Genomic DNA, 25,601 nt, shown 5'->3' on the forward strand with positions numbered 1-25,601 from the left:
ACGTATTTTTTATTTTCGTATTTATATATTTTTTTAGAATTAATTTTTTATTGTTAATTTATTTTTTACTTTTAGCCTTTAAAAATAAAAATTTGCAGAAAAATTCTCAAAAAGTCTACGGATTTTTCCATAGATTTTAATTTTAGAAATTAAAATTAATTAAAATTAAATATTTAAGAACCTTATTGAAAAAAAAATACAGAAACAAAAATAAAAATCACATTAACTTATAAAGACCAAATAATTATTTAAATCTGATTTAAATGGACAAATCATAGCTCATATTTTCAATTCATTTAGCTAATTAAGTTCAACATTTTCATATTTTCAACTTTCTAGTAATACTCGTGACTCGTGATAGATACTTGTAATGGACCATACTCTATTTATTGTCTTGTATTATGTTTCCCTCAACAAACAACAAAAATCAACAATGTTTGATAGTTACTTTCAACTATTTGTTTCCATCTCTCAGCTAGATTTGAAATCTTTTCTTGTATTGTCTCTTTTCTAGCTCTGGCCCATAATTTGGCTCCATAAGTCTTTATTATTTTTGTACTAGTATAATGTACTCGTGTAATAATTATAAGATTATCTAATTGAAGGGTAAGTTGCCGAAAGCTATTGGTATAATTATAACTTGGAAGAATTTAGTCTTGGCTTTTTGAAAAAGGATTATTGCTTTTTAGTGTTGGATTGGAAAGTGGTCAGAAAGCCTATTTATGTGCTGAAAGGAAAAGTGGAAGAGTTCAATTTGTAGAAATTTTGTGTTTAGCAGAAAAATCAATATTTTTTTTATAGAGATGAAAGAGATACTAATACAATGTTGTCATAAATATGGATAATGTAATACAACGTTACAAAAGTTACAAAAGATACACTGTTGAAGACGATTTTGAGCTTGTTTTCACATATTTTCATAGTATGCTTCTACTTGACTTCTACCTGATGGTGAATAAAAAGAATAGTTAAAAATATGAAAGGTTTATAATGAAAATAATCTAAGATATAGGTCAACAGAACAATGCATGACAAAATGAAAATTAAATAAGTATGGAAAAGGATTCAACATACCATTTTCAAGCTTTTGTCCGGAGATGAAAATTGCAGGTGATAAACAGTGAGTCCTGAAAATAAAAAATATTAACAATGAAGCAGAGGTTGATGAAAGGAGTAGAAGAGAAATCAAAAACTTGTTGGAAAAGAGTGAAAGAAATAAGTGAAATGGAGAGAATGTCTCAAAATTAACACTTTTCTTAAACCCTAAACCGAATTCAGATATGCTGAAACTAGAAGAAAAAATACAGATTTATAGTAAAAATAGAAAAGTAAAAAGGATAACGAAAACGTAAATGTAAACGAATGCAAACAGTCCGAAAGAGAAATGGGATGACTTTACCATTATCAGGGAACAAAACCAAATACAACAAGTCGAAATTGAATGCATAACCACACCAAACTCGGATGAAAAAACTGTTTAACATTTTCATAGTTGGAAGAATGAACTGAACTTAAAGTTTTTCCTTCGTTGTCGAAGCTGGATGAATGAAACGCGGTTATAGAGATCTGATGAAGCTGTATTGAAACACGGAAATGGCAGGATAGTAAAATTAATAGTAAGTAGTGTAATCAATTTTTTTTACCTTATAAAGATTCGAATCAATTCTTCGTACATCCCTTTATCAATGAGCTGTTGAGATTTAAAAAATTACAAATACATGACAAAATGTCATATCATCAAAGAAATACATTCAGAAGGTTTGTCTCGTTTGAATATAAAATGGTTTATTGTAACACAAATAATACTTGGAGAATGAAGATACTTTGTTTTAGTCTAGATTTGGTAGAACAACAACAATGATTTGTTTCTGAATTACCTGAATTTCTGGTAAATAAGGAAAACAATGGACTTAGTAAATATATATGATTTTATTTACATAAACCACAAATAGCAGTTAAATTCATGCATTTAAAAATAGTCTAGAGTAAAAATATTCTTAAATGAATTAAATAAAAACCTTCCGATCCTTTGAGATATTATTTCTCTTTTCACCATTTTCCAAAATTGTGTTTGATCTGTTATCACTGTGGAGCTCCAACCGACAGAGTAAATTTTCAGACGTTTGACATGTTTCAATAAAGATGATAAAAATGTTAGTGAAAGAGTGATGAAAATGCAAGAAACAATTTTTTATTCGTATTGCGGAAAAGGTAAATACACCTTCTTGTCGAGTTTATCGATGGATGGAATACTTTGTTCATCCTTCCATGTGTTACATTTATCTTCAAAGTCTTCTATCTTAAATTTATTGTATATGAATAGTGAGAATAAGTATGACCCAATTGATATCTTACATAAAAGCATAAAATAAATGATTAAGTATAACTTACTTTTATCTCGAAGCAAGTTTCAACATTCTTTCGTCTCAACTCCTTACATAATTGAAAGATTTCACTGTGTTCTAGTTTGGTTGTATATTAAAGCAAAAGAAAATTATATTTAGTTATGATATAAAGAATACAATATAAGTTTGGTATGTCGTGTAACCAAAATGAGAATCAATGTGTGAGTAATTTTTTTAATGTACTTAGTAAATACCTACGGGTGCGATAAAAGAATTTGTTTGAAGACTATATTTTTTGTGTAGTCACCATCTTCTCCTTTCAATTTTCCTTCCCTAGTTAAAACTCTTGTTGTAGCCTGTGAAACACCCCTGGATAAAGTCACATATAATTGTCCATGACTAAAAGCATGTCGTGGAAGATATATTCCAACATTTGGAATTGTTTGTCCTTGTGATTTATTTATTGTAATTGCAAAACTTAGTCACACAGGAAACTACTTTCTACTAAGGACAAACGACAATCCATCACTTGCATATGTTTTTATTTTAATTCTGGGCAAAAAAACACGTTTTCCTGCGTTGCTTCCTATCAAGATTTCCACATCCAACATATTCATAAATAAACCACGACATAATAACCATGTCCTATTACACAATCCATATCTAGGATCTAGATTTCGTAACAACATCAATGGTGCATCCTTTTTCATCTTTAGAATATGTGGTGGCAAACTACCTTGTGCAATTGAGTTTAAGAACTCTTGTTGGTATAAATTATGATTATCTCCTTCAACCTCATCAAACGACAACAAATTATGTTCTTCTCCTGGAAACTAGTTGATAATCATATCATTCAATTTCTGGACATCATCATTTATTGGTGTCAAAATAGCTCTTTATACCATATATGGGACATCCCAACCATGCAATTTTAAATTAGAAAAAATATGTTGGATAAGTACTTGTATGGAATGTTCACCTTCCCAAGGGATTGCAATATGTGAAGGTAACTTCACCATGTCATCTGGTTTGGTAGGTTCAACACCATCACCAATGTGAATAAGAAACTCTATAAACTCTTGATCATGCAATGATCACATATTTTGACGCAAACTCAAAATCTTGGTATGATTCCATAAATGAGACTGAATAATACATGCTGAAATCATTTGTGCCTTAGTACCTTTTCTTACAACAAGAAGAACTTGACGAAAATCTCCCCCCATGAATAGAACTTTTCCACCAAATGGAGCATTGTTGCTACAAATATCTTGTAATGATCTATCTAAGGCTTCCAAACAATTTTTGTTTGTCATTGGTGCTTCATCCCAAATTATTGAGGCAACAACTCTAATGATATTTGCAAGATATTTTTTCTTTTGAATACCATAAATGGAACTCGGTTGTATATCAATAGGTATCTTAAATCGAGAGTGTACAGTCTTATCACCGGGTAACAATGTTGCAACTATACCAGATGATGCAGTTGCTAAGGCAATTTCTCATCTACTTCTTAAACTTGCCATTAATGTTTGATAAAGGAATGTTTTACCTGTTCCTCCTGGACCATCAACAAAAAATACTCCACTGTGTTTTTGAACAATTACATTCATAATGGTTTTGAATGCAATCATTTGATCATTATTTAACTTAGTAACATATTGAATATCTTCATTGGGGATATTGACCATTAACTCCTCCTGTATGATACTTGGAATTGCATCTATGTCTATTTTATTCGGGGGCAAAGATGGGAGATCACAATCTTCAATTTTGTTACCGTGCAAGTTTAAGAGTTCATTCAAGTCCTTCAACAACATATTAGTCAAGTTTGATTCCATAACATTGTTAGTTGTTTGATAATCCTCTGCCATATGTGTAAAAAACTCATTCCAAAGGCCTCTAACATCAGTAGGTTCAAAAAATATTAAAATCATCATGAATAACCTTTGTAAAGCATATGGCATTCGGAGACTCGTAGCCTCAACCAAACAGTCACGAATACTATGACCAGTCTCTAGAAATCCCCTATCCTAGGCTGATTTTTTGAATATATTAAAAGTCGTGCCATTATTTGTAAGAAGATATTCCTAACTGGTTGGACCTGTGACATGAGATAACAACAATCGCAAGTAAAACTTATCTCCCTCCGAAGGTGATACCGTATAGATTCTCCCGATAACTTTTCTGGTTGACCGCCTGCGATGCCATTCCATGTCCCGCTTGTTCCAACAATAATGCTCTGGAATCTCTCTATACAGATAATTTCTTGCTTGTGGATCTTGTAGATTCAATGCAAAGAATTATGTAAGCATTATTTTGGAGTTGCATTCATTATTTAACACATCTGCAATTTGCTGATGATCATAAAAGCGCACTTGATGGCGGTTCGACAAGTGGATCTGCAATCTTTCAACCGAAGGATATAACCAGTAAAGAGTGAATCAAAATATTTTCCATAATGCCTCAGGAGCATTCATCCATGTATGATCCTTTATGAACCTCCATAGCCACACGATCAGGGCTCTTGTACACATATTTGGATATATACTTGATACTTTTAATGCTACTTCAAATCTCTACATTAATGTAACAGTCATATTTTAACAGTAACCAAGGGTTATAAGGAACCACCCATATATTATCGACATACTTATCTCTACCTAACGATATAGATTCATTAAACCTTCTCCTATACTCGGGATATGAGTCAATGCTTTGACGTGTTTCATCCAAGAATTGTTTGAGATACCTTTTCTTACAATGTCCATCTTTCATACATGGAGACTTTCGGTTGATTATGCCGCAAGGTCCGTGGATCATATGTTTTACAACAGCTTCATGCAACTGTGGTTCACATTCTAATTTAGGCATTTCTTCTCTTACCATACTATCATAATCTTTTGGGTCACACAACTTATCGTTACTTTCTAAGACCAACAACATATGAACATGCGGCAATCATCTCTTTTGAAATTCAGTGACATACATGTAGCTTTTAACTTTTCCCAAGACTCCTTTATTAATAATATCATCCTTCAATTGCTCAAATTTCGAACGAAATATTCTTGTTAGCAAATTTGGACGATCTTGTGGTGTTTGAAAAGATAAAAGTTCTGATGTTATCTCACTCCAAGAAGGATTGCATGTCACTGTTAGAAAATATCTGGTTTACCGCCATTAAGAACAATAGCCATGCCATCTTAATAACACGGTGTCATGTCTCGACGACCGCCAATAAATGATGATGGCAAAATTATTCTTTTTCTAATGTTTTCTACGACGATTCATGAAACACATTAGTATTAGAATACATGAATGATTAATATTATAAGTACACCTAATAATTAATCAAAAACTTTATATTTATGCTATATGAATTTGTACCTACATTAGTTTCACCAACATGCAAAGCATCTTGTAAACCTTGGTACAATTCAGTACGTATATCACTTTGGTGCTCTTTAATCCACCATAACCTCCCTGATTCAATTTTGACATAATTGTCTACAACATATTGCAATAATCGACCCGCATTTAGTAACATTGATTGATCATTTGGACGAATCTACAGTTGATTAAAAAAATGTCAGTACTAAATGTAAAATTTTTTAAACAATGCTTAGCCAAGTATACTATCTACTAAAATTAATCTAAATTTAACTAAAGCGTGTAACTGTAATACGCTCGACATGACACTCTTCGTCCATTATAATTTGTTGTGTTGACGTCCCAACCATGCATCCCAAATGGAAATAATAAAGGATATTGCAAAGGATCATAATATCCCTTTGTCTCTTGAACTTTTTTGAGATTTCCATCATGACGAATGACATTAATATCCCTTCCATATTCCATAGAATCTGCATTACATCCAACAATAATTGTCGCAACGTGTTATGCGGTTGGAAGATTATATTGATAATGATTACTTGGATGCTCCTTAAGTATGAGGCTGCATTCACTGATATTTGGAAGTAGTGACAGTTGCTTGAACCTAATTACAAAAGGATTAAACTTATGGAGCATTTTCTGTAATTTGTGAACTACATTTTGATGCAGCTGTGGATTTTCCTGCATTCTATTATATAGCTCATTATTGGTGTCGTAGATGTATAGTTGTAAGAAACACGGATTGACACCCTCATTTGGATAGAAATCTCATATGTTATGGTAAAAAGCACCTTGAGCACAAAATATGTATATACCATGACCAGATGCAAGAATATTCTCGTCAACGTGAACACCAATTGAAGTGAATGAGAGCACATGGTTATAACTTCGAATATGTTGCCTAAAATGTTTTCCTTCAGCTGAATCATCCAAAAATAATTGTTGCAATTCTATAGGAGCATTAACTCGTGAAAATGATACCTTTCCACCAGTACATCATGTGTCACGTGATTCATGATGAAACAATCTTGCATTGTAGTGTCTACAGGTAATTGGATGAGGCAACCAGGATTTTACCATCGTCATGTTATTTTTGAAATTTCGAACAATATTGCGCTTTGCTCGAAAAACATGTTCTGATTCTACAGGCAGGAGTTTGATATTGATTATTAAATATTATTTAAAATCTAAAATACAATCTATTACTTACTATCTATAAAGAGGATAAGGAATTTTGGGTTGCCTTTTTTTATTCCAATATTATCCTTCCTTTCATAACTGCCCATTATTATTTGTTTTTTATTTATCCATTAATTTTAATATTTATTTATTTTAAAATATGTAAGTTACTAAAAAGAATTGAATTGTGTATAGAAAAGTTAAGCAATTGTTGATTTAAGAAGTTTATTTAAAACTACAAATATAACCATTTTAGTGAATTGTCTTTTTTGTTTTCTTTTAAATTCTCAAAACAATTAACTAATATATAAAATGGCACAACTTGACTTTGTAAAACGTATGAGGCAATTGTCAGTACCGTAGTATTTGTTCTTAATTCTTTGTTTTGTATTCAAATATTAGGTCATTGGTGGTTTTTCATTTGGAATTTTTGACGTTTATGAAACATTTTTTTGACCTTTGTTACAACTTATGAAACACTAATTCAAACCAAGCAGATGTGACGAGGGAAAAGTGAATTTTATTTTGTTTCTCTGACCAAGAAGTTAAATAGAAGTTATTGATGTTGCAGTGAATAAGATTAGTTTATACCTCTATTTTTTCTCTCTATAATTTTTATTATTCTTTAATCTCTACTTTATTGTTTCTATAATTCTCTTTATTCTTTAATCTCTATTTTATTGTTTTCTTTAATCTTTATTTCATCTGGTGGAAGGTATGTTATTCATTATTGTGCTTTTATTTTTCAATATCTTTTATTTTTTTAACACATAATCATAAAAGGTTGATAGACGTTCACTTGGATGCATTATTATTCCGGTTTTCAATCAACATAAGAAAAAGAAAATCAATAATTTTATGCTAATTTTCCTAATATTTTTTAAGGAGATAGATATGGAGAAGGAAAAGGGAGAAAAAGAGAAAACACCGGCCAAGACGAATGTTTTAGCCACAACTTTAATAATTATACAACTCTTGATTTGGTATGTTATGATTGAATTTTAAAATTTATTGATTAATTTTGTTGGTTACTTACTGTGCTTTTTTGACACAATTGTTGTACTTTATAACTATAGAATTCTAACATTGAATTCAATTTTTTTTTCTTTTGTCATTCAAACTTACCTTTTATATTTCTAAAATTTATAATTTATATTTGATATATTTGATATATTTAAATGATTATGTTTCTTCCAGATATTTTTAAATTTATAAAAGAAAATATTTGTTTGTATATTTTTTTCACTCCTTGCTCACATGTCTTAAATTTGGTTATATATCTCAAATGAAAATAATGACTTATTTATGTTTGTTTTTATTAACTATACTTTTTTTAATAATTTTTTTATCACTTATTTCTTAAAAAGAAAAAGAAGAGGAATGGAGAGCATCGGAGAGCAATGATGCTATCCATATGTGAAAATAGATAGTGCATGATAGATCAATAAAAGACAAATAAATTTATGATAGTAAATAAATGAATAAAGATAAATTATTGAGTATATTTAAAAATTGTAAAAGAAACATATTTTATAATTTTATTTCAGCACTTCATTGAATATTTCTACAATGTATACAAATTTTATTTATTGAAAAATGATGATACTAATTACTATTTTTTATTATGTATAATATTTATTAGATCTATTAATAATTAATGATGATTAATGATTACTATTTCTGATTTCTTATTACATGATTTTAAATTTTATGTCACTTGAGTAAAATCTACATTTATTTGACACAAAATATTTAAATAAACATACCTTGAGGACAACATGATAATGCAACATTTTCTCTAACATCCATGTTAACATATGATATTACTGCATCCTCAAAAGCTTCATCAACATCTATATCATCGGATACAAAAATAATAATAATAATATATATATATATATATATATATATATATATATATATATATATATATATATATATATATATATACACACACACACTCATGTGTATATATTACTACTCGTATAGTTAGAACAATATCCCATATACTTATATCGGATTGACTCATGTTGTCTCGTTGATTAGGTGATGTGCAATTACGACCTGCAAATTTAAATACATAAAATGAGATATGACGAAAGCGAACAAATTTATAGAATGTAATATATAATGTATATATTGATCATCACCAACCAAGTGCAACATCATTGACATGTGTAATTCTACTTGGGTCGACTTCATTGTCATGAGTTTCTTGAAAGTGTGATCTTGGAAAAGTCATATTATTAAAATTTTGAAATTGAATTCTCGACTGACTGTTTATAGGGCGAGATGTTTGAGCTTGTTTATCTTTCTCCTTCTGCCGCCTATAATTTTTACTCGTCTCGACAAATGATTTTCTCTCTGCTCGTTGCTCATATTTTGTCTCCTTTTCCTTTCATTTTCGGCCCTTCTTGATCTTTGTTGTTGACTTGATATTTGACGGATATTATTTTCCATTTTATTAATGTAACTGCCAAACACGTATGTAGTTTATATAAGCAACATAAATTCACTAATTATGTTGAAAATAGTAGTAAATATATATTTGCTTTAAAATAAAATATTATTTTTAAAAAAGTCACTCCAAAAATGATATTTGTAAAACATATGTTAAAAATAAGTTTTGGATTGTTTCTTCTCTCTGACTTGTCCTGAGCAGGTTATGCATAAAAAAGAAAATATATGTGGCAACTGCGAAGAAGAACAGAGAAATACAAAGAAAAAAGAATGTAAATACTAAAGTGTGTAAATAATATGAATGACATGATGGTATAATAGAATAAGATTTTTGATTAAAACAATACCATGAGGTATGGACCAAAGAGTAGCATAGCAATAAAAGATACCAAATCAAGTAGATTTATTATTAAGATAGTTAGGCAACTTAGTTTTGTGCAATGTAAGTGCATCATAAGCAAAATGCTAATGATCAGATAACCTTAAAACAACTCTCTGAATATCTATATCACTTTATTTTGAGATTATTATAAAAATAAGAAGCTTGTCCAAAGTCTGACATGGTGAGCAACCATTAACCTATATACAGGCAAATAGTAATGGTCGGAGAAAATAGGGATTCATTTAGTTATATTCATGAATTTGTGCAAGAAAAAAGGGATTCATAAACAATAGTAATGGCTAGAGAAAATAGTAATGATTTTCTTAACATTTTGTGGCATAAGAAAAGACACACTCATAATTAATTGTTCTTACAAAATTCTTCTTAAAAGATGTTGGGTGGGAATGATTTGAAGATGTGATGTATTGTGAGAGAAAATTTGCATCTAGTAAATTGTCAAGAATCATGTTTCAAGGTAATTTGAAAGACAGTGATGTTGAAGTTGTTGTAGGAAAAGTCATAAAATCATTCAACATTAATTGAATCTCAGGAAACATTGGAATCTAGTCTATTAGTTTGAGCAAGAAAAACCTGAACAATATGTTTGCCATGAAGAAATATATAACTTGTTCTACTAAAACTCATAATAGGCGTGGTCACAGTAAACTTGGTTATATAATCAACACGTGCACATCATATATATATATATATATATATATATATATATATATATATATATATATATATATATATATATATATATATATATATATATATATATATATATATATATATATATATATATATATATATATATATATATATATATATAATTCCTCTGTACATAAGCAAGCAAACCAGACATGCATAAAGATGAAAATAAATGATAGTAGCCCGCTTTTTTACAATTTCTTTGTGCATATACAATTATTTAAAAGAAGAATCCACATTTATTATAAGATAGTAGTCATCTTGAATATTAAAATTAAAATTCCACAATATTATCGAACCTGAGTTCTTCAAAGACAATGCAAATGTAACAAATTACTTGCATTGTTTATGTATAAAAATGAAAACAAATAAAAACAAATAAACAAACATTTAAATGAATATTTACACACACTCAATACAAACTATTTACATTAAAGTTTTTAAAAAATGTATTATAAATTTCACCAATCAAATACAGAGGGATACATTGATTAGGATAGAACTGAAAACAAATGAAAACAAATAAACAATTATATGAAAAACAAAAGAGAAAAACATATCTATTGATAGCATATTGATTAGGATATAATTGAAAGCAAATAATGGAAAACAAAAGAGAAAAAAAATATGAATGATAGCATGTCATATATAAAAAACTGAATCTGAAAAAAGAACTGGAAAAAAAAAACACCTTAAATTTTTGGTAAAGATACGATATATGAAATGTTCAGTTTTTCATTGCATTCCAATACTCTGTTTTAGGATGGAGTATCTCAAGAAGCCCATTCTCTTTTACTTGAGATTTTGTTAGTTTTCTCCAATTTTGTCAACGTGCTAGTGATTATTAAAATAAAAAAATTATTTTTAATGAGGTAGAAATGAAGATTATAATAATATATTAATTAATATTTATTTTATAGAATAAATTAATAATTAATAAATTTAATTATGTTTTTCTAGAAATTTATTTAAATATTAAAAAATCCAAAATTTAAAACATATCTTAATTGGCTTTGGACGGCGTCTTCGCGAAATCCCTTAACTCACAAATGTACACTGACGTTAGTTTGTGCAAACTATAAATATTAAAACTATGTGTGACACAAAAGATGTGGTACTTACTTAGTAGATTGAATTGCAACAAATCTCTGCGGCTCTTCTGATGCAGTTTTTATTGCATGTCCTCCATTGCCAAATGACCCAAAGGTAGATTGTTTTTATAATTTTTCATGAAATAGGAAATCTTCTTTCCAATGCAACATAATCTACTGATGAAATTCTCAAATGCTTCCATATTAGAAATTGTGCAGATATCATCACCTGGAGGACAACATGTTTTTACATGGAAGATGTTGTTGGAGTTTGAATTTGTCTAAGTTGAATAAGTCATCTACTGTTACTTAGTGGAGTTTGTTCCTAGTTTCTAGCTATAGTGAAGTATGTTTCCTAGTTTCTAGTGTAGTGGAGTCAGTTTCCTAATTTCTAGCTTGTTTCCGTTATTTTATTTATTTCTACTGTAAGGCTATATAATGCCATAGTCTTTGGTTTAATATATCAGCACTTTCAGCTTTATATTTCACATTTGGTATCAAAGCAAAAACCTGTGTGAGAAAGTGATCGAGAGAGATGTCTGAGAGATCTGAAAAATTTGTGCAGCCAGCCATCCCAAAATTTGATGGCCATTACGATTTTTGGTCCATGACGATGGAGAATTTTCTGAGAAGCAGAGAATTGTGGAGTCTGGTGGAAGATTGCATTTCGGCGATGTCGATCGAAACAACACGGGCGAGTGAGGTGCAAAATAAATTGGTAGAAGAGGCGAAGTTGAAGGATTTAAAGGTCAAGAGTTTCTTGTTCCAGTCCATTGACAGAGAGATTCTGGAAACTATTCTTGACAAAGATACCTCTAAGGCTATCTGGGAATCCATGAAAAAGAAGTATCAAGGCTCTACAAAGGTGAAAAGGGCGCAATTGCAAGCTATGAGAAGGGAGTTCGAATTGCTAGCCACGAAAGAAGGAGAGAAGATCGACATTTTCCTAGGAAGAACCTTGACGGTGGTTAACAAGATGAAGGTGAATGGTGAATCAATGGAGCAGAGCACAATCGTGAGCAAAATTCTCAGATCGCTAACCTCGAGATTCAACTATGTGGTGTGTTCAATTGAGGAATCGAATGATCTGAGCACGATGAGTATCGATGAATTACATGGCATCCTACTTGTCCATGAGCAGCGATTGAATGGATGTGTGCAAGAAGAGCTGGCACTAAAAGTGTATCAAGATGAAAAACCTAGTAGAGGAAGAGGTCGCGGAATGTTCTGAGGTGGACGCGGTAGAGGAAGAGGAAGAAACGCAGTCGATCGTGCCATTATCGAGTGCTACAAATGTCACCAGTTAGGGCACTATCATAACGAGTGTCCCGAATGGGAGAAGAAGGCGAATTATGCTGAACTAGAAGAAGAAGAAGAGTTGCTCTTGATGTCTTATCTTGAGAAACATCAGGCAAATAGAGAAGAAGTTTGGTTCCTTGATTCCGGGTGCAGCAATCATATGACCGGTTGCAAAGATTGGTTTTTCGAGTTGGAAGAAGGTTTGAATCGATCTGTGAAACTTGGAAACGACACAAGAATGTCGGTGGTGGGAAAAGGAAGCGTCAAAGTACAAGTTAACGGAGCCACCCAAGTCATACCTGAAGTTTATTATGTCCCAGAGCTCAAGAATAATTTACTAAGCCTTGGACAATTGCAGGAGAGAGGCTTGGCAATTTTGATTCGTGATGGAAACAGGATGTTCTTTCTTCTAACATCCAAATTGCAGAAAAACACGATGTGCTTGAAGACAGAAGAGGTGATCGAGAAGGAGACGAATTTGTGGCATCACCGTTTTGGGCATTTAAACCAAGAAGCTCTAAAACAACTTGCACAAAAGAATATGCTTATTGGGCTGCCGATGCTGAAGTCCACGAAGGAGATATGTGCGGTGTGTCTGACTGGAAAACAACACAGAGAGTCAATGTCAAAAAGGAGCCTTTGGCGTGCATCGAGACAGCTGCAGCTGGTGCACTCGGATATATGTGGTCCGATTACACCAATTTCACACAGCGGAAAATGGTACATTTTAACTTTCATTGATGATTTCACTAGAAAAACTTGGGCTTATTTTCTCCATGAAAAATCGGAGGCACGCATCACCTTCAAAGCTTTCAAAGCAAGTGTTGAAAAGGAGATTGGAACCTTCATCGCTTGCTTGAGGACAGACCGCGGAGGGGAATTCACGTCCAATGAATTCAGAGAGTTTTGTAAAACTCATGGTATCACCCGGCAATTGACGACTGCATTTACGCCACAACAGAACGGAGTGGAAGAGAGGAAGAATAGAACAATAATGAATGTGGTACGATCTATGCTGAGTGAGAGGCAAGTCCCAAAGGAGTTTTGGTCTGAAGCTACAAGATGGAGTGTGCACATCCAGAATCGATCTCCAACAACAGAAGTAGAAGACATGACACCTGAAGAAGCTTGGAGCGGTTCAAAATCTGAGGTGGAGTATTTTCGTGTCTTTGGGTGCATAGCTTATGCGCACATACCTGATCAGAAGAGGAGAAAACTAGATGATAAAAGCAAGAAATGTGTTTTCCTCGGAGTCAGTGAGGAATCGAAAGCATGGAGGTTGTATGATCCGGTTACAAAAACGATCGTGATAAGCAAAGATGTAGTGTTTGATGAAGACAAAAGCTGGGATTGGAATCAAACTAGTGTAAAAGAGAAAATACTCGACTGTGGAGAAGAAGAACATAATACAGAAGAGAGAGAAGATGACATGGCTTGTCCTCCGCCAACCGCGAATTCATCGCCTTCTGGTTCATCTTCGTCTTACGCATCTGGTGGTAATTCGACACCGCCAAGCCGAGACTCTTCTCTTCCCAGTCCAATTCCTCCATCTCCATCAAGATCGATTGAAAGAGAAGTGGTTGCAGGCTCGCGGGTAAGGAAAACACCGGGTTATTTGGCTGATTATGTCACGGGTGAAGGAGAAGATGAGGAAGAAAGTTTATCGGTCACGCTATTGATGATGATGACAGAAAATGATCCAGTCAAATTCGAAGAAGCAGTGAAAGACGAGGTGCGGAGAGAAGCAATGAAAAACGAGATCGAATCGATCGAGAAAAACAACACATGGGAGCTAACTATCTTACCTGCAGGTTTTACACCAATTGGAGTGAAATGGGTGTATAAAACAAAGCTGAATGAAGATGGTAAAGTCGACAAATATAAGGCGAGGTTGGTGGCAAAGGGATATGCTCAGTGTTATGGTATAGACTATACCGAAGTCTTTGCTCCGGTGGCGAGGCTCGATACGATTCGAACTATACTTGCGGTTGCAGCACAATCAAATTGGGAAATCTTCCAATTAGATGTCAAGAGTGCGTTTCTACATGGGGAACTAAAAGAGAATGTGTATGTGCGACAACCGGAGGGATTCATAAAGAAAGGAGAAGAGGAGAAAGTATACAAGCTGAGGAAGGCATTGTATGGGCTCAAACAAGCCCCGAGAGCTTGGTACAGCCGTATTGAAGGATATTTCTTGGATGAGGAGTTTGAGAGGTGTCCGAGCAAGCATACTCTATTTACCAAGACGAAAGGAGGTAAAATTCTCATTGTCAGCTTGTATGTTGATGACTTAATATTCACTGGAAATGATATAGCTATGTGTGATGAGTTTAAGAAGTCGATGATGGTGGAATTTGAGATGTCAGATTTGGGAAAAATGAAACATTTTCTTGGGGTAGAGGTTGTCATACCCCAAAATTCACCCTACACCTTCACAATGTTCATCTAGGTCACTAACTTAGACATTTGCATATCATCATGAGCATGCATTTCATCTACATAAGCAAGGCTCAACACAAGAAGGCATTGAATTGAATTCAGAGCTTTATGCTTACACCTAGTGGAAACTAGGATCTCTCAGCAAGCTTGGGGTGGCCCCAATCAAACCCTAGCATGGAGATGCTTGGGTATTATGCTTATATCTGGTGTCAATGGTGGTTTCTTGAGGGATCAAGACCCTGATTTAAGGGTCCTTACTTGGCCATGGCTTCATAAACCCTAATCATGACCAATACCCATGGTGTGGCCTCCTAACCCTAATTTCAGCTGACACATCATCATTCATGATGCTTGATCTCCTTGCTTGGTTAAATTGCATTCAACAACTTCTTGTTCCTGGTTCATTCATGTGGAGTTCTTGGTTGTGTTTCTATTCACCGTGCTCATGATCATTGATTCTAGTGTTTGGTCTATGTAGGTTGTAGTTCATGGCACATCTTGAGCCTTTCTAAGTCCTTTGTTTCATGATTATCATTGGAGTGTCACTCATGATTAGTTCAGTCAATGTCATTATACTATCCATTTCACTCTATTTCAATACATGTTCAAGATCCATTTATTCATATAAAAAACTTCTAATTCATTTCAAGAGCCATTCAGTTCAAATACCAATCCAAGTTCATTTTAGATGGGGAAGTGTCATTCATTACATGATCATAAAGGGTCCATTACATGAACAATGCAAAGAGAGGTGTGTTAACCAACAATTGACTTTTTGACTAACAGTTGACTTTTTGGTCAATAGTTGACTTTTTGGTCAACCTTGACCAAAGTCAACTCAAACCCTTAAGTCATGACCTATGCACACTCAAGCCTTGTCATTCACTCAAGTTTTGATTCCATGAGGTTATGTGATTCATCTGTGAAGAGTTCGTTGGCCCTGTCATGTAGGGCATTCCATGTCATGTTTTAATTAATCCAATACAAAGTCAAGTCTTGATTCATGATCATTACAAGTATCCATTCATATTCGAGAATTAATTTCAAGTGTCAAGATCAAGTCAAAATCTCACATTCATTCACAATCATTTACAATTCATCACAAATGTCCAAGCATTGAGGAAAATACAAAAAAATAATAAGCTTTAACCAATTGTTGACTTTGGTCAATGGTTGACTTTTTGGTCAACTTTGACCAAAGTCAACTCATCCATTTTTAACCATCTAAGGCCTAATCTAGCTCTTTTCCCTTGATTCATCATCCAAGAGTCATGTTTGATGGGTTTGACTTTGTATCTTCATGTCCAAGTAACTTGTCTCATTTTCAACTTCATGTGTACCTTGCCATGACTTGGTCTTTTGATTTTGCCAACCATGATGCTGCACTGCTAACAGGGTCTTACGTTCACCACAACCAAGCCTCACAGTCATATGATTTGATACTACACTTACATCAGCCATTTGAACGAAAGAATACTCATGAGTTTGGTCTGAGACTCACTGACACCCATCCTGCCATCATCCTGCAAGGAAAACCAGTTGGCACACTGTCAAGTAGAAATAGTACATGCAATTAAAGAATCCAATTCAGGTCATGTTAAGAGGCAACATCCAACAGGTCCAAATTAGCCTCTTTCTGCAGCAAACTCTTCAGCTCTTCTCAGGAATCATGGAGATGCACCTGCACTTCATTCAGGACAAGGATCTCACTTACAGGTGAATCCAACAGTTGTCACTTTATTGAACGGGCTATCGTCATACCTAGCAAAACAGTGAACCACAAATCAATCACAAGGGAAAATCAGAATTGAACCATGGCCATGATACAAGGAACCGACATGACCTGATGTTGAACTCATTCATGGAGTGTTCCACGAGTAGACCTGCAACCGAACAACAGTGGTATCTCACCTACGGAATCACATCCATCCTGTCATGAAATGTTGTAAGATTTTGTAACACTTTGCTGCAATTCATTCTAACCCATCAGGCCATGAAGGAGTTTGCATATTTATCATGGACAATACCAACCTGCAAAAGAGGACCAAGGACCAGGTAAATTCAATAGTTGCACCAAGCTAAATATCCTAAATCCATTCCACCAGCCAACGTATCCTATATGTACTGGCCATGAACCTAAAGTCGTAGTCGTGATGCAGAATGACAGTGATTACTTGCTGGCTGCAGACCTGCTATGCCATCTGCCTCAATCACCACTTGACCCTTCAAACACCATCATGATCCTTGAATCAATTGCATGAGTGCCAAGTTGCCTGCAAGCCAGCAGTACAGGGTATCAATAGTTGGCAAGGTGCAACAATGCAATGGAAATGCAAACAGTCCTGTTGAGTAAGCTTCAATGCCACAAATCCTGCAATATGGTCAACCAGCAGATGCAGATGTCACAATGGTAGCATAAGGTGTGACCATGCTACACCATGAAGCAGCATGAGCCAAGCCACCATACTGCAGCTTCAGAGCTATCTGCAGCATCATGGGACCCTGTGGAATCACATAAAGCCAAGGCCTTTTACATATTGATTCATGACAAGGTGTTCAGATAACAAAACCTACAGGAATCACGTGAAGGCAGACTTTGGAACACCATATGACATACCTAGCCTACTCTGGAACAATGTCAATGGCTTGAAACAATGCATTTTTTGATCTTGAGCCACCTTCACAGTCGAGGGTAGAAGCATACCAGCTCAGACCTACAATCAAGCCAAGTTCCAAAAACAGTTCAAGCCAAATCAATGCATCTATCTATCTAGCAAATAACATCATTTATGTGCACCAATAAGCAACAACACTACATCACATAGTAGTTCACAAACCACAAAACAAAACCTTTTTTTGTCATCAATCCGTTTTTGCTAACCCACACAAAAACAGGTCCACAAGTAATACAAATTGAATCAGCAGGTAATGGCATACATGAAGAACCATTCACATCAGTACAACTGGCCCCTGTAAAAGGAATAAAGTAGAACCTGCAGTGAAGCCCACAAGCCTAACCTATGCACTCTTGGATAAACCCCTAGTCAAAAGCTCTGCACTATAATAAGGCACCTTAAGTGAATGGTGGGGGCAGGATCAGTGCAGCAACCAAAAGCTAGTGCAACAAATGTCATGCTTCAATGTTGAACCACAATGCAAACCCTGAGAAAATGATCATACATATATAAGTCAGTCTATCATGAACTCACTATAGCATTGCACCATATTAGCTCACTTGAAGCTTACAGCCAAAACCATTGATCATTACAAGTTAGAGGAAGCTGTTACCTGAGTAAATAGTGCAAAGTAATCCTGTTATACGGTGAACTGGACTTTTGTGTTTTGCTTTGAAAAGCAATGTCGCGGATAGCAAGAGTCGCCACCGACTTTTCTTTTATCCAATAAGGAAAGGCGGAAAAGAACAGGAAAGACCTTGATTAGATTTTGAGTTCGGGAGGTACATTATACAAAGGGAAGGTGTTAGCACCCTTTGTATCCATGGTTATCCATGGGCTCTTAATTGCTTAACTCACTTATGTTTCAAAGTGTCGCATTAACCGTAGCCATCATTTTAACCATTCCAGTATACGCCGGACAGTCGCGATGATCTCTTGCTACTTACCTAAGGTACACTAGATCCGGGTGTAGGATCTTTCACTCAAGCATAAAATACCCAAGCAATCCCTTAAAAGTAAATCAGACAATTCAAATAAGTGATCTTGTTTTTTTTAAGGCAACCTCTCTTTTTAGTAGTTCCCAGTAGAGTCGTCAGTTCTGTTATACGGTGAACAGGACTTTTGTGTTTTGCTTTGAAAAGCAATGTCACGGATAGCAAGAGTCGCCACCGACTTTTCTTTTATCCAATAAGGAAAGGCGGAAAAGAACAGGAAAGACCTTGATTAGATTTTGAGTTCGGGAGGTACATTATATAAAGGGAAGGTGTTAGCACCCTTTGTATCCATGGTTATCCATGGGCTCTTAATTGCTTAACTCACTTATGTTTTCCTTGTTTGAGAAAGTGTTTGAGAAATGTGGCGTGTTTAGAAAATATTTGGAAAGGAGAGTTTAACTTTGTAATGATTCTTGTACGAATGTATACAAAGTGTTTATCTCGTTTGATTTTGGAAGATGTTTAGAAAAATATAACTCGGCAATGATTCTGGTGCGAATGTATACCAAGTGGTGATTTTCTAAAAGATGTTTTGAAAAGTGTGATGTGTGAAATGTATTTTAAGCTGTGAGTAAACATTTAAGAGTTATACCTAACCAAGGTTTTCATAGGTATTTCCTATCCTTAGGAGGGTAAAACTATCCTTACTATTGAGAAGTAAGTAGTCTTATCCTTTGGATGTAAAGGGACATCGTGGGGTCGTCGATTGGTCATTGAAGGCAACATTTGTAAGGATACCTTAGCATCCGAAGGGACGATCATCATTTTAACCGTAGGCTACCACAAAGGGTCATCGAGGGACAAAGTCATGTATTCGAAGGCAACATTCGAGGGACTATGATGATTTAACCGAAGGGTCTTTGCTAAGGGTATCCTTACATTCACGGGACATGGCCATAATATCGTAAGGCAACAAGGAGAGGATCCAGATCGTATGTTCGAAGTCGATGTAATCAGTCAAGTAATTAAAATGAATCTTCACAAGGGTATCCCACAAATAAAGTGGAATACCTAGCAAACTGTCTCTTCAGGAGTATGTGAACCCTCACAAAAATTCAACAAACGGGTTAGAATACCAAGCTAGGGTGAAACCAAGAGTGACACCAAACAAAAGAATCACGACAATAATAGTGTCAGGCAAACAGCGTATAGATGCAAATAGAAAGCACGTCAATCAAGTATATAACAGATTAGAATGCAGATGCAGAAACAAATACTGTCATGTTCGCTACTGCCTCGCCCAGCGAAGGCTTAGCGAACCCTCGCTACATGTTCGCTCAGCGAAATGCTAGCGAACGACTGCGGGTTCTGAGTTCTTCTTTGATAACAGTGCGATTTCAGGAACTCTCGGACCCTATGGCATCTATTACAGAAATTACATGGTTAAGCATTCAAGATATCATGTTACACAATCATGCATTACTCAAACCCATATGCAAAACCTGACGATATATTTAGAAATTCAATCATAATACCTTTAGGAGTATAAAATAGTGGGGTGTGGCAAACCTGTTTGTAAATTGCACTTTGCACCGTTGGACTTGCAGATCACTCTTCTGGTTTGCACCAGATTGAATTGGGCGGAGGTAACCTTTGTGCAGATAAGTTTCCTTCGGGGTATCCGGGGGTTACTCTGAATTCTCCTCGTTAGCCTCCAGGGTTTTTCCGGTTGCCTTTGTTAGGGTTTTCCTGTTAGGGTTTGCTTCCTCTCTTGTTCTCCGTCCCCTTCTCTGTGTGAAGTTCTGGTATTTATAATAATTGTGTCTTGGTGGGCTCAGAATTAAGCCCAAAATTTCCTGGTATTTCGTGAGCTCGCTAGGCGAGTGGTGCAGCGAAGGGTTCGCTAGGCGAATGATTTTGCTCGCCTAGCGAGCAAGCCATTTTAAGTCATTTTCTGGGTTTGGCCACCTGTGTGCTGGGTCTTTGTTCCTTTAAGATCAATGCCTTGAAAAATGAGTTAGAGTGCCTTGAGAAATGTCTTGCAAGATTAACGGACAAATTTTGGGGTATGACAGTTGCCCTTGTTCAATATTCTTGAACCGAGAGAGTTAGAATGGTATGTACGCCATTCGTGGTCTGGAGGTGGAAGATTATTGAACACTTAGAATGCCCCAAAAATTTGCACTTGTTAATTAGTCTTGATGGAGATGGGCTTAAAGATGCCATCCAGGAAGTTTGATGATGAGAGCTTCAGAGTGCGTCGTACCTCAGACCAATTTGAAGACATGGGTGCCACACCGGGTCATACGCTAGACCGTATAGTGAGTCATCCATTAGGCTGTCGACTTCACTGGGGATAAAGGATCAGGATGGATCATACGCCAGATCATATCTGAGTTGTAGAATGAGCCGTACGTTAGGCTGTATCAGAATGGATCATACGCTAGATCGTATCCGGGTTGCAGAATGAGCCGTACGTTAGGCTGTATCTGACGAAGTAAGAGTCAGAATGGATCGTACGCTAGATCGTATCTGAGTGGCAGACTGAGCCGTACGTTAGGCTGTATCTGACGAAGTAAGAATCAGGATGGATCGTACGCTAGATCGTATCTGAGTGGCAGAATGAGCCGTACATTAGGCTGTATCTGACGAAGTAAGAATCAGGATGGATCGTACGCTAGATCGTATCTGAGTGGCAGAATGAGCCGTACGTTAGGCTGTATCTGACAAAGTAAGAATCAGGATGGATCGTACGCTAGATCGCATTTGAGGAAAGAAGATCAGAATGGATCGTACGCTAGATCGTATCTGAGTTGCAGAATGAGCCGTACGTTAGGCTGTATCTGACGAAAAGTAGTCGTACGCTAGACTACACCTCGAGATGTATCGTACGCTAGGTAGTATCTGAGGGGATGAATATCCAAATGGGTCGTACGTTAGACCGTATTGGAACAGTTGAAGGAATCATATGTTGTATTTGCAATAAATGTCCGGGATGGGCTTAAAGATGCCACCATTAGGAGGATATCAGAGTGCTTATCAGAATGAATATTCATATGGATTATATCTGAAAGATGCATCTGAATCTCAAATGTAACCAATGAGGGTGTCCGTCTGGATGAACCTTTGTTTTGATTAGATCAGGAGGATAATTAACCTGGAAAAAAGTTAGCCTTATGCCATGTCATGATGCATGAGATGTTTTATGCTTGTGAAAATGAATGCGAATATTGCATGCATGTATATGTTGTGAAATGATGCATGAATGAATTATGCGTCTGACATATTTCTCCAAGGGAAAATAAATCCTGATATTCTGGTTGGAGATATTTGTATTGATGACCCTTTCTTAGCTGGGGATATTCGATTTCTGTCTGATGGTAGAAATATTCAACAGAGCCTGGCTGGGGATGGAAGAGATGACCAGTCTGTCTAGTGATGCCAATTTCTTCCGGGGAATAACTGGTTTTTGCTGGGGAATAGAATTAGCAACCAGATTCATTGGAAAGCATGGTTAGACCTTCTCCTCGATCCTGAAGTCTTTTAGTAATTGTTATTTCTATTTTAGGCATGTATTTTCGGTAAACATCAATCATGTTCAAATGCATATATTAATTCGAATTAAATCAATGGACGTTTATGCAAACAAAACAGAGAGAGTGAAATAAAAGCATCTTTTTGGAAATGAAATTGTATTGATTTTGAAAGAAGGCCTATAAACAGGCAATTTGTGTACAAGGAGACAGAAATCCTAGTAAGAGGAGATTGTCAAGAAAACAAAGAAAAAGCTATGAAGAAAAAGTCCTATTGATTTTAATTCCACGACTGTCATTATGTCTTCAAGCCTCTCATCTCCTGCTGTCGGATAGAAGTGATTGGCTTGTTCAGTCCCTTTGACTTGGGTGAAGCTGACCGAGAACGGGACATAGTCATACGCTTTAATCCCTAATTTTTGCCTGGACCGCCTTTTCAGGTTTTCAGTCCACCAGGATACCCTTTTTTGCCCAAGCCGCCTTTTCAGGTTTTCGACTTGCTGGGTGTACATTTTTTTTATATGTTTATCCCTGATTTTTGCCCGAACCCTTTTGGTTCGTCGGGATGCCCTTACTTTTGCCTAGACATGTCGACCTAGCAGGTCTCTTTTATGCGTAGTATTTTTTAACTATGTCTGCGTTCACGGGATGTGGGAAGTCTTCGCCATCCATTGTAGCGAGCATCATGGCTCCACCAGAGAATACCTTCTTAACTACAAATGGCCCTTCGTATGTGGGAGTCCACTTGCCTCTAGGATCACCTTGTGGTAGAATGATACGCTTCATCACCAAGTCGCCAATTTGATACACCTGTCTCTTGACTTTTTTATTAAATGCCTGGGTCATGCGCTTCTGATATATCTGTCCATGACAAACAACTGCAAGTCTCTTTTCATCAATCAAATTTATCTGATCGAGTCGAGTCTGAATCCATTCATCTTCATCTAAGCCTGCATCTTTCATAATTCTTAGAGAGGGAATCTGGACTTCCACTAGTAAAACGGCTTCCATTCCGTAGACTAAAGAGAAAGGAGTTGCCCCTGTCGAAGTGCGTACTGAAGTGCGATAACCATGAAGAGTGAATGGTAACATCTCATGCCAGTCTTTGTATGTTACTGTCATCTTTTGTATGATCTTCTTGATATTCTTATTAGCAGCTTCTACAGCGCCATTCATCTTTGGCCGGTACGGAGAAGAATTATGGTGTTTTATTTTGAACTGCGTGCAGAGTTCAGTAATCATCTTGTTGTTCAAATTAGTACCATTATCAGTGATAACTCTTTCAGGGACGCCATACTGACAAATAAGACTATTCTTGATGAACCGTGCCACCACATTCTTGGTGACAGAAGCAAATGAGGCTGCCTCTACCCATTTCGTAAAGTAATCAATAGCAACAAGAATGAAACGATGTCCATTAGAAGCAGTAGGTTTAATCTCTCCAATCATATCAATGCCCCACATTGCAAAGGGCCAAGGTGCTGTCAATACGTTCAATGGAGCAGGAGGTACATGTACTTTGTCCGCATAGATCTGACATTTGTGACAAGTTCTGGAGTGATGGTGGCAATCAACTTCCATGGTAGACCAATAATACCCTGATCTCAGAATCTTCTTGGCCATCGTATGTCCACTAGAATGAGTCCCAAAAACACCGTCATGTATGTCTTCCATAATCTTTTCTGCTTCCTTTTTATCCACACAGCGAAGCAAAGTCGAATCATGATTTCGTTTGTATAATACCCCATTACTCAAAAAGAATTTAGCGGAGAACCTCCTCAGAAATTTTCTGTCATTGATGGATGCCCCTTCAGGGTATTCCTGAGTTTCTAAATATCTTTTTACTTCGTGGAACTAAGGTTTCTCTTCTACTCCATCAACTTTAAGTTCATAACAATATGCTGGTTCGTCTAATCGTTCAATGGTGATCATGGGAGCTTCATTGTCCCACCTGACTCTGAACATAGATGACATGGTAGCCAATGCATCTGCCAACTGATTCTCTTCTCGTGGAATATGTTCGAATGTAATCTCTTCAAAGTATGGGATTAATGTCAACACCCGCTCTCGATAAGGGATGAGATTCGGATGTTTAGTGTCCCATTCTCCTTTGATCTGACTGATTACTAAGGCTGAGTCTCCGTACACACTCAAAAACTTGATTCTTAAGTCTATAGCAGCCTTGAGTCCCAAAATACATGCTTCATACTCAGCCATATTGTTGGTACAATCAAAACATAGTCTAGCAGTGAAAGGCGTATGGCGACCCTTGGGGGAAATAATTACAACACCAACACCATTGCCCAATGCATTAGAAGATCCATCGAAAACCATAGTCCATCGGGATCCCAGTTCGGGTCCTTCATCTGGTCCAGGTTCTTCATAATCAGTAACAAGCATGACATCCTCATCTGGGAACTCAAAATTCATAGATTGGTAATCATCAACTGCTTGATGAGCCAAATGATCAGCTAACACGCTTCCTTTGATTGCTTTCTGGGTAGTATATTGGATATCATACTCTGTTAAAATCATCTGCCATCTTGCTATTCTTCCGGAGAGAGCAGGTTTCTCAAATATATATTTGATAGGATCCATTTTAGAAATCAATAAAGTGGTATGATTCAACATATATTGTCTTAGTCGGCGAGCAGCCCAAGCCAAAGCACAACAAGTTTTCTCGAGCAATGAGTATCTTGTTTCACAGTCGGTAAACTTTTTGCTAAGGTAGTATATGGCATGCTCTTTTCGACCAGACTCGTCATGTTGTCCCAACACACACCCCATTGAATTTTCTAACACGGTCAAATACATGATTAGAGGTCTACCTTCAACTGGTGGCATCAGAATTGGAGGTTCTTGGAGATACTTCTTGATTTTGTCAAAAGCTTCTTGACATTCATCATTCCATATCATCTCTTGATTTTTCCTCAGTAATTTGAAGATGGGTTTGCAGGTAGCAGTCAAATGGGAGATAAATCGGGCAATGTAATTCAAGCGTCCCAAGAAACCTCTGACTTCTTTATCTGTACGGGGAACTGGCATTTCTTGAATAGCTCTCGCCTTAGCCGGGTCAACCTCAATTCCTTTACCACTGACAATAAAGCCCAAGAGTTTACCGGATCTTACTCCAAAGGTGCATTTGTTCGGGTTCAATCT

At 35.7% G+C, this 25,601-nt stretch overlaps 2 protein-coding genes and 2 long non-coding RNA genes across 7 annotated transcripts; 1 reads left to right on the plus strand and 3 right to left on the minus strand.

Moving 5' to 3' along the window:
* Window positions 1-804: 804 nt before the first annotated feature.
* LOC127083574 (uncharacterized) lies at window positions 805-1,741 on the minus strand. The gene is made up of 3 exons (XR_007788471.1): window positions 1,400-1,741; window positions 1,075-1,127; window positions 805-945 (listed from the first exon to the last, which is right to left on the minus strand). It is a non-coding gene; the product is annotated as an uncharacterized LOC127083574 (long non-coding RNA).
* Window positions 1,742-3,439: 1,698 nt separating this feature from the next.
* On the minus strand, window positions 3,440-4,219 carry LOC127082519 (uncharacterized). The gene is made up of 2 exons (XM_051022759.1): window positions 3,898-4,219; window positions 3,440-3,813 (listed from the first exon to the last, which is right to left on the minus strand). The coding sequence occupies exons 1-2, from the start codon at window positions 4,217-4,219 to the stop codon at window positions 3,440-3,442; spliced, it is 696 nt and encodes a 231-aa protein (XP_050878716.1).
* Window positions 4,220-12,174: 7,955 nt separating this feature from the next.
* Window positions 12,175-12,792, plus strand: LOC127082520 (uncharacterized). The gene has a single exon (XM_051022760.1). The coding sequence runs from the start codon at window positions 12,175-12,177 to the stop codon at window positions 12,790-12,792; it is 618 nt and encodes a 205-aa protein (XP_050878717.1).
* Window positions 12,793-16,340: 3,548 nt separating this feature from the next.
* On the minus strand, window positions 16,341-18,612 carry LOC127087237 (uncharacterized). Of its 4 annotated transcripts, none has more exons than XR_007789811.1 (3): window positions 18,588-18,612; window positions 17,917-18,461; window positions 16,341-17,801 (listed from the first exon to the last, which is right to left on the minus strand). It is a non-coding gene; the product is annotated as an uncharacterized LOC127087237 (long non-coding RNA). The 4 variants fall into 4 exon arrangements; XR_007789810.1 differs by having other exon boundaries at window positions 17,917-18,013; window positions 18,293-18,606; XR_007789812.1 differs by having other exon boundaries at window positions 16,341-17,330; window positions 17,436-17,801; window positions 17,917-18,606.
* Between the last annotated feature and the right edge of the window lie 6,989 nt (window positions 18,613-25,601).

The sequence above is a fragment of the Lathyrus oleraceus genome, chromosome 5 (assembly GCF_024323335.1).
Source record: "Lathyrus oleraceus cultivar Zhongwan6 chromosome 5, CAAS_Psat_ZW6_1.0, whole genome shotgun sequence".
NCBI lineage: Eukaryota > Viridiplantae > Streptophyta > Magnoliopsida > Fabales > Fabaceae > Lathyrus > Lathyrus oleraceus.